Source organism: Coffea eugenioides, chromosome 2 (genome assembly GCF_003713205.1).
Source record: "Coffea eugenioides isolate CCC68of chromosome 2, Ceug_1.0, whole genome shotgun sequence".
Lineage (NCBI taxonomy): Eukaryota > Viridiplantae > Streptophyta > Magnoliopsida > Gentianales > Rubiaceae > Coffea > Coffea eugenioides.
Genome location: NC_040036.1, coordinates 67,147,714 through 67,161,622, shown reverse-complemented (window position 1 = coordinate 67,161,622; position 13,909 = coordinate 67,147,714). Strand labels below are relative to the sequence as shown.

At 37.1% G+C, this 13,909-nt stretch overlaps 1 protein-coding gene across 1 annotated transcript; it reads right to left on the bottom strand.

The window, feature by feature from the left end:
- Nucleotides 1–3,725: 3,725 nt before the first annotated feature.
- LOC113761635 (zeta-carotene desaturase, chloroplastic/chromoplastic) lies at nucleotides 3,726–10,941 on the bottom strand. The gene is made up of 14 exons (XM_027304706.1): nucleotides 10,334–10,941; nucleotides 9,206–9,330; nucleotides 8,755–8,889; nucleotides 8,217–8,289; nucleotides 8,005–8,078; nucleotides 6,837–6,941; nucleotides 6,493–6,737; nucleotides 6,322–6,409; nucleotides 5,792–5,834; nucleotides 5,537–5,693; nucleotides 5,257–5,385; nucleotides 5,074–5,146; nucleotides 4,691–4,855; nucleotides 3,726–4,210 (listed from the first exon to the last, which is right to left on the bottom strand). The coding sequence occupies exons 1-14, from the start codon at nucleotides 10,536–10,538 to the stop codon at nucleotides 4,043–4,045; spliced, it is 1,785 nt and encodes a 594-aa protein (XP_027160507.1). The 5' UTR covers nucleotides 10,539–10,941; the 3' UTR covers nucleotides 3,726–4,042.
- Between the last annotated feature and the right edge of the window lie 2,968 nt (nucleotides 10,942–13,909).

Genomic DNA, 13,909 nt, shown 5'->3' with positions numbered 1-13,909 from the left:
GTAGAGATGAAATAAGATCAGTCATATCTTGTCAGATCTTCATCTCTAGTTTTTATTTGAAACTTTGGAGATCAAGTAGTGTTGTCCCCAAGAGTAATTTCCCTACCAAATTTTCATGTATCAGAGCATATTGGGTAGCTTATGAAATGGAGAATGTTATCCAGAAACCAACTCCCTCTCTGAGTCACCCAAAAAAAAAAAAAAAAAAAAAGAACTCCCTATCTGTGAGTCCCAAGTTCTCTCAATCCTTTTCTTCAACTTCTTCTGTTTCTTAGTTTTTTGCTTTATCTACTTTCAAAAGCGTATGCTTCATTCATGTATTCACCGCATTATCGTTAACTAAATACCTCCTCAACCATCAACTCTACTCCATTTAAGCACAGAAGCGTTGCAATTTCCTGCAAAGCCTCTTAAAATAAAGCTAATAGTGATTTAGCCTCTTCTGTCTCTGTCTCCATCACAAACTGGATGTGCTTAGTTTGGAAGCTGAAATTAAGGTCCTGCATCATTCGTGAAGCTACTATTTTCATGTAATCTACCTTGATAATTATAGATAAGGAATCTTTTGAGCTTAAATATGTATGTTTTGTCTTCACTCTTTATTACTTGGAGTCCTTTCAGAAGTGTATAGAATGATAAAACTTGGGCAAACCCAAGATGCTAATTGCGCAAAGAAATAGTGAGTAATTTTATTTAGTGAAGATTGCATGCTTAGGGAGAAGAAGTGTTCATGAGAAAAACACATGGCGGAATTGAAGGATATGAGAGAAATATGTATATTCCTTGCTTTATAACTGCCATTAGTATGTTTTATGGGACACGAGCTTCTCTGGCTACCTGAGCTGCTCGATGTTTTCTGTCAACTAGGAATGGCTCTGGGCGGTATCTGTCTCATTAGTTCAAGTCATTTTCTTCGTGGTTCTTGTCTGTGCTTATTTGGTACTTATGGGGATGCCTCTGCTGCCTTTGGTTTTCTTGTGATTCTTTTCTGTGCAATGGATGGTATTTGGCGGATGCCTCTGTTGCCTTCTGTAAATGTTTACCACGACTGTCAAGAAGCATCTTTGCTGGTGCACTTGTAAATTGCTTTTCGATGTCCCGCAGCTTGGCTTCCATCTCCGGAGTTCGTTTTTGTAGCAGCTGTTTGGTTGATTCTGCCTCAGGTGGATCATCTAAATAGGTTAAAAGCATTATTGACAATAGTTAAGTTGGCAGCAATTGATGTGATGCTTATCAGATGATGATTATTATTTTTTATTTTTTGTGAGAGCAGTTTGAAGCATACAAGCACTGAATGGCTTTTGAGTGAAAAAATCTCAATATCATAACTAGGTTATACGAAAGCTGAAATTGTTTGATTGTCTATAATTTTGCATGTGTCCATCCGACCATGATGAATCTGAACATTGTAGTTGTGTGATAATGTAACTGTACCGCTTGATTCTTGATTGAAACACAATCCAGTTTGCCTGTGGATTTTGGGCCAGAAACTGAATCTTGTAATTATATAGGAGAATGCTGGCATGATTTGAAAAGCCTTAAAGATATATTGTGCCAGATAATGTAGTGAACCATTCTCAGGCATAACTAAACTTGGCACAAACTTCATTTGGCTATGAGCAGCAATACGGGAATTACGCCATGGTTTGATCTTAACCTCAACGGCTATTAAACTATTACTATAATCAACTATCAAACTATTTTCCGTCTCAAATAAGTCACTCACCTAATTAGTCACTACATTAGGACCCATTTCGGCAGTTTTAAGTTAATTTAGATGATAAGCCCAGCACGCAACTTACATGCCAAAACTTATAGGCAAATATGTCCGTCCACAAGAAGGGTCTTCTCAACACAAGGACACATTTACCAAATTGTGGATGGACATATTTACCTATAAATTTTAACATACCTATAACTTTTAACATTTGAGTTGCGCGTGTTTGGTTTACCTTGTAAATTAAGAGCTAAATCTGATGAAATGGCCATCAGTCTACTGATTAGTTTGTTGAGTGGCATGTTTGAAACGGAAAATAGTTTGAATGGTTAAAAATTGACGACGAGAATAGTTCAATGGCTGTTGAGGTTTTTTGCCCTAACAATTTCCAATTACAAGGTACCATTGTTTATCAGGGCATGTGCAAGACAAAAAAGGAAAGGGTCATGTGTTAAGCGTTGGTGGGGTTATCAATCCAACTGCACCATCCAATTCATCAATTATGATTCCTATTGAGCTGCATGAGCTTGGCTTGATTTGGACCGTTGATCTCAAAATTCCGTTGGTGGGGTTATCAATCCAACTGCACCATCCAATTCATCAATTATGATTCCTATTGAGCTGCATGAGCTTGGCTTGATTTGGACCGTTGATCTCAAAATTTGAAATTTGAAATCAACAGTCCAAATTGAATCGAGCTCATGTAGTTCGATCAATACCATGAATGATACCATATGGTTAGATTGAACTACTTCAGATTATCTATCAAAAATCAATCATAGGTTTAGTTGTAATCTTTTTGAACATCTTTTTCATCAGTTCCTAAAATGGAAACGACTTGATTGATTTGTATGCAACTATACCAGAAGATATAAGAGCAAAAATACAACAAAATTGTGAAAAAAGAAGGAAAAGAGGAGAGCTGTGAAACATACTCATGCAGTGATCAACACACAAGATATAACAGGCGAATTCCAGTTCCCCCCACTTCTGACAGATATTGGGACATTCCCGGGCGCAAGGTGAATCCGCCTCCACCTCATGGTTCAAAACAAGAACAAGAACTAGAACAGCAAACAAAAGAGCTTGCACTCTCCCCATTCTTCTTGTTTTTCCTCCCTAGTTGTTTTTCTTTTATTGAATGCTAGATGGCCTGTGGCCCATGACAGTGTTAGTTTTGTGGATGGGGCTATTTAAAGCATTTGTTTGTTGGGGGAAGGGGGGGGGGGGGTATGTTCTGTTCTGGTCAAATATGTTCAGAAGAATAGAATCTAAAGTTCCTTATTCTATGGTTGGAATTGGTTAAAAAAAAATTATTAGCTGGATGATGTCTTTGCTATTCTAGATGAAGAGATCCTCCCAATTTCTCAGGTGCACCTCAAATTGGTTCTCAATTTACCAATCATGTACATATATGATATGTACACTGCTTTTGACTGTTTCTTGAAATCTTGAATTACAGCTCAAGGTTGGTATTAAACAGTTGGAAATTAACTTGATTCTGATTTTTGACCACAATATTCAAGGTATCTGATCAATGGAATTGCAATGCATTCGGCAGTGCCATTTCCATTTTTATTTGCCAGACATCAATTTCGTTGTACCTAAGCCAATCTAAGTGTTTGAGAGGTGTATTTGTCCGAGTTCTCATTCATTCTAAAATGAATTCAGTGGAAAAAAAATCTTATTCCGTTTCTTACAAAAAGAAAAAGGAACATTTTATTCCTTCTATTTCTTACTTATTTAGGCCTTTAGTTTTTTTTTTTTAAACTATAACAGTTTAGGCCTTTTACGAAGCCACATAATTTGATAGAGTAAGGTAGCTCATACATCTTTTAATTTTTCTCAAGATAAACCAAATTTTTTATGCACACAAACACATTCAAATATAAAACTTCTGTACTAACATTTTTCTTGAAGAAGTTTGGTGAATTTTGGATGTTAACAGTGGACGATTCTTTTGGGAGAACTTTGAAAAAAGGGACCACTAAACAAGGGACAGATAGAAGAAGCATAAAAAATCAATGAAAGATTGCCATTTAGGATGGAAGATTGCCATAAAAAATCACTTGGCAGACAGATTTCCAAGACAAGAACTGAATAGGGCTGTATTGAGCATTGATATAATTGACAAGTTGCATTCTTGATTAAATGAATTACATTAGATACATAATGCACATACAGGCTCTTCTGACCTTCAGTTTCCTCCTACTTAATGGTGCTGGCAGTTCCCTCCTGCTCTTCAGGCAAACTGCAGTGTTTTTGTATCCGCTCCCTAAGTCAATAATGTATCGCATCTCATTGATGAAGAAAAGAATTTTTCGATCACACGAGACTCAACTGGTCAGATGTAATAGCAGCTTCCGTTGTTTCACTGGATTCAGCTGCCACGATTTTCTTCCGTAGGGTCACCAATTCTTCTCCAGCATCGCATATGTAAGCCGAAGCTTGTCTACCTGACAGTGTTGCTCCCTCCATACTATCTATATAATCCTGAAACAGATGAAGAAGTTCAAGCTGAGAAGTCATTTTATGACACCATCGATTTCCTCGAATAACTGCTGCACTTTCGTTGAGCAGAGCAAGTAGATGCTCTTAATCCTAGACAAATTTCTGTATTGCCTAATGGTGTTTCAGCATTGACAGTTTGATCAGAAATTTGTAAATTTTTTTCTCAGAAATGAGCCCATTTCAATCTCTGCAACAATTCCATTTCTTGTTAAATAGTTTAGTATCACTAAGTGGTACGCAACTTCACTAACGCACTCTTCTCCGAACAAAGATGCCAACCGCAAGCCAACAAGTACCTCAGACCAATTTTTCAAAAAGGAATGCTAAGAAATTAGAAGCTGTAGATATAAGATGTATGCTTTCCCCAACAACAAAACAAATAAGATAATATGGGGATCTAACTGAACTTCTGGGAGTGGGAACAAGTAAAATTATGATTATTAAAACAAGACAACCATTCACCTGTTTTGTGTATGAACCAGCAAGGAAAAAATTTTTCACTGGTGTCTTTTGATCTGGTCTAAATGGATCTTTACCAGGTCCTTCACAGTATAACGACTGCCCAATTTTCACAACAGATGACCAAGTAACCTCCAGACCTTGGGAAGAGGGGAATAAAGCCAAAACCTGATACCCAAAGTTCCATGATCAGTTTAGTTCATAACAATCTTCCAACTGGTAGAAAGTGTTGACCTCCATGATGAGTGAATAAGAAAAATGTGCCAATTAGAAGAGAATAAGAAAAGGACGAAACAAACAACTCATAGCTATTGGGAACCTAATCTAATAACTGATGAAGATTTGTCACTCCAATGGCAGTCACCATCTGGAAAAGGATTACAAACCTGCTTTGAAACTCTGTTTATGATTTCATCATTAGGTAGGGGCATGTAAGGGTCCCCAGGAGTTAGTACACACCTATCAGTCACCAAAGCAAATATAACACGAGTAGAAAAGATTACTGGAGCAAAGAGGAATAGAAAATTTAAGCTAGAATGCAAACTCTATCATAAGGGTAAAGTCCTTACTGGAGCAACGAACCCTGGCCTTCTAGGTAATAATCTTCTGGAGATGCAAGTGCAAGGTCCGCAAAGCAAGAGAAATCTGCATCCGGTGTGTAGAGGAGATTATCTAGACCTGCAGCTCGTCTTAATTGCCTAAGAATGTTGAAGAAGGAAATTATTCTAATCTTAATCAAGAAACAACTCATTTTGATCATGCTATACTAACATGAAAGCAGAAGTCAGTTAGCAACTTGCAGCGCTAATCCGCATAGAATCCACCAGAAGTTTAACATAAAAGTTCTACCTTGAACGTTCCAAATCCTGTAACTCCGTAACCCAACCATTGTATCTCAGTTGCACAGTAACAACAGGAACTCCAACCAGTTTATAGATATTGTCAAAAAATTCCCACTCCCTCCACTTCTGAGGAACTAATCTTTTAATCCCAGGGACATCACATGCTGCAAAGGAAAGAGAACATTTATGAGATGTTCAATCTGCACATCAGTTACATCTGAAGATAAAGATTAAAAGTATACAGCTAAGATCAACCACCGACCTGCAACATAAACATCAGCTTTTACAACTTTTCTTTCAGTAGCCTGAACAGAGAGGCAAATGGGCTGTTAGATCCCACCACGATAATGCCGCTTTTCTTAATATGTCAAGGCTTAATTCAGATTAAAAAACAAAAAGATCCCAAAATGTTAGAGGATCTCAGGTACTGATGGTTCCTTGAAGTCCATTGATGAATGTGGATTGCATTTCAAATATTTCCATTTTGATCTTTGAAGCATATGTCAAATTAAGCATGCAAAAGAAAATTCTAAAAAGACAAATGCCATTTAAAGTATAAGAAATAGATCTACCACCAAAACAGCTATTCGATATCTCAAGGAAAATAGTGGGTTAGTGAAGGAGAACAGGCCTTGCAGGGCTATCCTCTGGATTTGTCAGATCATGAACCAACAATTTACCAGATGCTCTACAGGTAGTCTACAACAGATTCTGAAATAAAACCAAGTGAAGAGATTTTGGCTGTCCGATCTTCATAATTATACTTTGTTTACTGCAAAGAAAATATTCTACCTTGGAAATTAAAAGCCCAGTGACATATGTGTCTCCATCAGGAGATTTCTCATAGAGTACCTCTCTGCATCCCCACCTAAGATGGAATCTATATGAGCAGTGAAATACAGTGTGAGAAGAATCATTTTGACCAGCACAACATCAAAACATCAGGCATACAGTTTGATTTACCTGCCTCCTTTGTCCATGATATATTTTTTAATAGGGCCACTCAGATAAACATCAGGAGAACCTTTCAACATCCGTAGTAGGGAAGCCTCAGTTTTGGTGGCAAACAATGCAAATATGGTAAGCATACAACGAGCACTGATATTATCACAGTCAATGAATCCAAGAGCATATGCAACAGGATCCCACATCCTCTGTATACTTGCGCGAGTCCCTCCTTTGGATAAGAACCAATCTGAGAAGCTTATCTGTTAAAATGTCACTACTGTGAGATAAGAATTATTGAGAAAATGACATATATAGTGCTGCCAAATATTGGTAGTCATGTACAGGGATAACGTTCCTACCCTGTCTAAATCCCGTATCTCCCTCAGCGCTCCATCAGGATCAACCAGAGCCCGTACAACTGGACTAAGCGCGAGAGCCACGGCATTTCTTGCCTTATCATAAATCTGCAAGCAAAAATTGAGAACACAATGATATTTAAGAACTCTGCCAGCTATTTTTATCAAATATAATTATATATAAAAAATTGGGGAAATATAATTTTTTAGAGACCTTGAAGACCAAAAAAATAAAAAAAGCTCAAGGTAATCAATGTCATAATGAAGGTGGAAACTGAAAATAGGGAAGCGCAATTCTGTTGGTCTTGGCGATTTTTGTTGTGTATTAACTTTCATGACTACAACAATGTCTAGGCACTGGATTGCTACCTTCATTTCGTCTACTTTACGTGGTTCCACAATCTGAGGGGAGTACTGCGACCTTTTCCTTCCTTTTTTTAAAGGTGGGGGACGAGAAGTAGATGAAGTGAGAAAGACCTAAAGCTACAATATAATGTATCTTATAGGCAGAGCTCACCAGCAACACAAGGAAATTATGATAACTTCAACAGATTCAGAAGATTTGCTGTATTTATGACCAAATCAAACAAGAAGAATCACATCCAAGGGGGTACTCTTCAATCTTCTTTGCCACTTTTCAGGAACTGTTAGTACTTTCAATGCACTGTTGTATGCCCTGCTTAAGCCTCTCTCTCTCTCTCTCCCCCTCCCTCTCCCCATAAGAAGATTCCCAAGTGAAATGATTTCCACAAAATAGGACAGTTGTTTTTCCAGTTTATTTCCAAGTCAACAGGACGAAACAAAAGGAATAGTAACTATATCCATACAAGTACTTAGTAAATGCCTCAGATTCTCACCACTAAAAAGTCTGATGGTTGAGATTTAGTGTAAGTCAAAAGTATGTTGCGTATGCTTACACACTAGATACCTCATAGTATAAATCCAACAGAAAACTAGTTATTGGAGGTTATACGATCATTCCTAATGGTAAGGGACAAGTGCTTGAGTTCTGGTTCCCAGGACATGTGATTCACTCATATACTCCAGATATAGGATTTCAGAAGAACGAACTGCAGGATCCTTGTTGAATAGAATAGCCACTAAATTATTTGATGCAGATATTAAGAATCTATGACAATCTAAACAAGGGAGCATTTACAAGGTCTACTACCTTTAGCTGATTGGTAGACAAGAATGCATTAATTCCATGTAAAGGTGCCCCAACTGGAAAGCGGAAATCAAGTTCTGTAACCACATGTAAGCTACAAATCAGATTGTAAACCATTTTACTGAATAACGATTGTAACATATAAAAGTATATTAGAAACTATACGCATTAAACATCCAGGACTATTTTTCACACACATCAAGCTGTTTTCTTACCACCAATTTCAGCCCCTTTGTTAACAAATGTGTGAGTATGATCCTTCACGAGCAAATTTTTATCAGCACCTACCTGCATTAGGAAGCATCCCAAAGGTAATTAGTGGCGTCCAAAACTATATCATGCATTGAACTCTTAATTGATAAAAAGCACTATAATGGGCAATATTTAGGTAGACTGGTAGTTTCTATACCTGTGGAGAAGGGAATAAATGTAAAACGACAAAGAGCTTATATACAGCTTAAAGATTTAAGAAAAAGAAAACTCCTCTAAAGTTTGATCATTGAGGGCTCAACTTCGACCAATTCTAATGTGATATATTGTGGAGATTCTGTTACTGGTTGCACAAAAGCATAGATAATGCATTACCGTCTCTAAGTAACCAGATGGCATTCTTCCTGCCAGGCTAGTGAGGTATCATGATACATTTCCTTCTAAAAGGACAGTTCTCCAATAGCTTTGACCAAATGTTTATCTATTTTATTCATCTGTGAGAAGATAAAAGATAATAACTTTAGAAAAGGGACTTTATGTCACCTTTTTCATCAGGCGGAAAAGGTTGTTGTAGCAACCAAAGAAGACATGCAGTCCCATTTCAATGTGATTTCCTCGTTTATCAACAAAAGAACCTACTTTACCACCAATAAAAGAATGTGATTCATAAATATCCACCTGCAAAGGAAATGTACTATGGTCAAGACATTCTTCTGCCATTTCATATTAATAGAGAACTCATCATGTCAAATTTATGTGGTTATTAGCTGGTAAACTAGTTTAGGGGTATTAGAAAGTGTATAAATAACAATATTTCTGAATCTTCAGGTAAAATCCGAAAGTAGATAAAGAGATCAACTAGAAAGGGTGAAGAGGAGCAGATAAACATGATTCTTTTTTATTATAGCTTTTCTGGATTTTGGGGGTTTTCTCCTAGGGCTGTCTTGGGAAGGAGCCAGAATTGGAGGAGAGAGGAGGAAGCATTCAACCAAACCTCATGGCCTTGATCCAAAAGCTCCACTGCAGTTGACATGCCAGCAAGCCCAGCTCCAATAATTGCTACTTTTAACTTTGGTCCACGATAATGTTCAGGTTCTGGTGGAAATAAGCCTTTTGGAGCTGCAAAATGGACTATTAATTTAGTTCCAACAAATTGCAAAATATAATAATTCCCTTACTATTACTTCATGTTTTCTTCAGTAACTATCACAACAATGTACTTCTTTTTCTCTTAATTTCATTATTAGCTTCTGTTAGTTATGGAGATCAGACCTCAGAAGAATTAATCACACTTTCCCAGGACTCCCCTTCGAATGGCAATGTAAATACTTATAGCATCCCAGTTTTATACAAGTTTATTTTGCAGCAGATAAGGGCCACTCAAAATTTTTTCAGAGGAATAAGTTCAAGCAATTGTCCCCTTTCAAGTCCAGTTTACTCTTCAACCAAGGACTAGTAAGCACTACCGGCAAACTTTTAAGCAGAAACATGAAAAGATTATAGAATCCACCAGCTTCACTGACAGAAGCAACAAACAAAAGTTCGATTCTTGAATATAAAGACATGTAAATTGAAAAGCGGTAACATCCAATGATTTATAACTGTCCACTCAGCAGAAATCTCAGTGCTCATTAAACTACTGCATTGACTACCAAAATGTGATGACTTCGACAATTGGTACTTTGAAAACTAAAACCTTTTCTTTTCCCTGCTTAATTCGCAATCCTGACAACTTACCATCTAGAAAAGACTAAAATTAATTTCAACGGAAGTCTTTTAGCTGCTATGACATACAGGGGAGAGAGGGTAGAAGAATGATAGCAATCACTAGTTAGTCACTACATCATTTTGTGTTTTGGCCAAAGGAAATCAGGAGTTTTCCTTTCTTCTCAATCCTTCACACTAAAATATGCCCAATCAACTTAATCAAAGTTGCCTCTGGAAAACATTAGCTTGCAGCTATCGATTTAACCAATTAGCTTGCAGCTATCTATTTAACCAATTATCCCTCAAGACAGATTGAAGGATCATTTGGGATGCACAATTCAGAAAAAGAACAGCAGATATTAAGGAAACAGAAATCCAACAAATTGAATTTCCAAAAGTGCAAAATGACTTTTACCATTATTCCTCATGTCAGAGACATTAGAGTCCAAATCAGACCGAACAATCGAGCTCCTACACCTCAACTGAGTAGACACCCCCAGCCGGCGACCGGATATTAAAACTCCGGCAGGCCCAGAGCCGGTAAGAAGAGCCCTGTTATTCCCTCCTCCACCAGTAGCTGATGTCCCGGGATAACAAATAGAAGCAGATGAACAAGCCATGTGAACTTTCCTTCTTTATTTCTTCGGACACACAATTCAATTCCCTTCAAGCTCCAAAACCCACCAAGAAAAACCCAAAATTGAGAGAAAATTGAAGGGATTTTAGCTCAACTAGGAAGCAAGAAAATGAGTGGCAGTCAAGAGTATAAGAGAGAAGGATTAAAGGGTATCTTGGAAAGATGAAGGAGGGGATGCTGAGACTGAGGAAATTTGTCAGCACATTAACAAAATAGTTAGATTCTGAGCAGGATTTTGGACGGTTATTGGGTCGGCATTTTGGATGTTAATGGATGGAAGTGTTCGAGTTTGGCGGATAATGTGACAGGAAGTGTTTTGGTAGTGGTGCTGTCGATCGGGGGCTTGTTATTGGCGCTTTTGGTATGGTGTTTGCCGCCACCACCACTAGAGTTTGGTGCTTCATCCAACTTCCAATAATAAAGTTGGAAATGCGTAAAAGAAAAAAAGTTCAACTTGATACACCCACTCATACACAGTACCGTCACAGTTTTTTTTTTTTTTTTTTTTCCAAACGATAAAAGATTAGTACCGTCACAGTTAGATACACTTTTTTTTTTTTTTCTACTCAGGGGTATCCGGGCTTCGGGTATGCCGGACCCGACTAATTCCACTGAGATCCGAGAGGAGAGGCCCCATCCCCTCGAACCGATAACCACTGGGACTCGATCCCTGATGGGGGAGAATGGACAACAGGACCTTAGGAGGCTTCCTGTGACCAATCGAGCTGTCCCGGAGGGGCGTCACAGTTAGATACACGATGAGATGAAATTATCATAAAATTTGTTCGTGTTTCAGAATAGGAATCAAAATCATAAACCGAGCTATGAGTATGATTTTAGTCATTTTTTTGGAATCTCGTGAAGTTTCTTTTAAATAATACTGATCTTCTACGAGGTTTCGAACATATTATAAATTTTTTGGAATTCATAAAATTTTGTAACATGCCTAATTCAAAGAAAAATGAGGCTAAAAAATTAATTTTATTCATAAATTTTTGTAACAGTTAGGCTAACTCGGAAGAAAAGTGAGGCTAAAAAAATAATGTTACGAGTGAGAAGAGATTTTAATCCTATAAATACCCTTTTAACTTCTAACATCATTAAATACTTTACAACTCTTATCTATGACTTAATTGTAGGTTATAGCAATTGATTCCATGTATTCGAGATATACACATATTGTCCTTTGATGACTAATAGTCAAACACATCAGTTAACTTTTATTGCATGAAGGCTATAAGAAAACAATTATAGCCTCAGGAATGTAATGATTTAGTAATCTATGTGGTCATACATTTTGTTTTCATGAAAAGTATGCAATTGTCATAAGTTAATATAATAAATTAAAAAGTACATATCTTTAAAAACTATAAAATTTCTACCTTATTACCAGGTCCAATTTGCTAACATGGATTAGTAATTTTTTTCTAATTCTTATATTTTTATTAATTACGTCCCAACAATTAGCGCATTAATTGTCAATATACTAGCTATAGAAGGTTGGTTGCATCGAAGAACGAAGAAGGAAAAGGATAAAGATGAAACAAAGAAGAAGAAAAGAAAGAGAAATAAAAATTCAAAATTAAAAGAAAAAGTTATAATGTAGAGGGCATATTTGGCCACGTGTTAGTGCAATGGTTAGTCATCTGGGGCAACTTGCATATATTTGTGAACATAGTGGTGGAAAATTTTGATCAATTCCTAATCATAGTGGGCCAATCTACAATTAAGCTCAAAATTTTCACCTTCCTTTGTGGGCTACGGGGATAGAAGTCCCTTATAGAAGTCCTTTCTTATCTTTCCAATAAAGCTACGGGGATAGAAGAGGAAACTAGACCAAAACAAAGCTTTGTGGGCTACCGATGAAAAAAATGCACAACTCCCTAAATGTGACAAATAATTCGGGAAGGGGAAGCATCATTCCCTTAGTAACAGCAATGGCAACAAGAGTAGACGGAATTGTGGAGGGAATTAATCGATTCGCAAGTGAATCAGAATTTGAACCCAAAATCCAAAGCCAGATCCACTATAAATTACTCTATATTTTTAATTTTTTTTCTTTTTCTTTTTTGGAAACAAGAAGCATACCATAGTAAACTAGACAGCTTACTAGTACAGACATGTTTTGGAGGTAAACTAGTAGGAATCCAGGGGTAGACAGTATGAAATCAGGCATGTACTCGTCTAATCAGAAAGCATGATATACGTGAATTTCAGAAATGAATACCCCATTTTAGCTTACTTCTTGTATAGTATGTGATTGACTTCAGCTTAAGTAGGGCTTTAGGTTTAGACTTGGCTAATTAATGAGCACAACTCTGCTGCCTTTATCTTTAAGTTCCTCCAAACAGAAAATCCTCCAGTACTAAGTACTTCTCTCTCAAATTATGACCTTTTAACCATATAACTTCCACCTGAATGGATGAACTCGATTTTATATACTCTCAGAAATTGATGAAATTTTCCAGAAATAAGAAGGTTTTCATCAGAATAAGATGAGATCATGAGATGAAAAATCAAACCAATTCCAAGAAGTTCTTTTGCTTCAGAGTGAAAGAATTATCTATGAATATCCCACCATGCATATGGTAGTTTTGAATCAGAAACCTAATTGAATGAAGCGAAGCACATCATGGTTCCAACTCAATTTGTGACTGGAATCTTATTTAGCTCCAACCAAATGTTTCTCTTTGATTTCACATACAAAACGGGAAGAATGCAGTCACTGGCCAATCTGCTCATTAGACAACTGAATTTCTGCTCCTACTTCCTCCCTATTGCCTGGCCAGCCAAGGTTTACGGCCAGGTCCTCAACTGCCACCTTGATGACATCCGTGCGAACACCAATATCAGTGGCATACCTGCTCATACAATACATCCCAGCTGTTAGTGTAACCACGCCAACAGGACTAGGCATTAGCAGCCTCAAGAGTAAATATATATGCTTTCTGTATCAAGAGAAATTTGAGATTCTCAAAGCACTTGATCTCCCATCTTAGCTAGATACACTAACATATTTCAGAACACTGCACAAATATAAGCACAAAAATCTACGACCAGTGTTCCCTTGACTGCACAGCTCTTTGAAGACATTATTCCTATTGATTTAGATTCATTTACATTCCAAATATAAAATAACTCGTCAACAGAATCAATGTTAATGACTTATTTTCTGGAATCTGTCTCTGCACATTTCTACCATAAACAGCTGTTCCCTTAGTGGTGATAAACTAGTTCTTTTTGCTTTATCTACCAAATGTACTTATCCAAAACTAGGTTGAGAACAAATGAGCTATACTTCTGCGCCTCTCCATTACTTGGATTTTAGCATTCATGTGTCTAGAGAAAGCATAT

Coding starts and splice junctions, on each gene's coding strand:
- LOC113761635 (XM_027304706.1), bottom strand. CDS start 10,538: ATGGCTTGTTCATCTGCTTCTATTTGTTATCCCGGGACATCAGCTACT. Junction 5,694..5,791: donor AGCTGATGTTTATGTTGCAG/GTCGGTGGTTGA, acceptor TTTCCTTTGCAG/CATGTGATGTCCCTGGGATT. Junction 5,147..5,256: donor GGCCAGGGTTCGTTGCTCCA/GTAAGGACTTTA, acceptor GGTGACTGATAG/GTGTGTACTAACTCCTGGGG.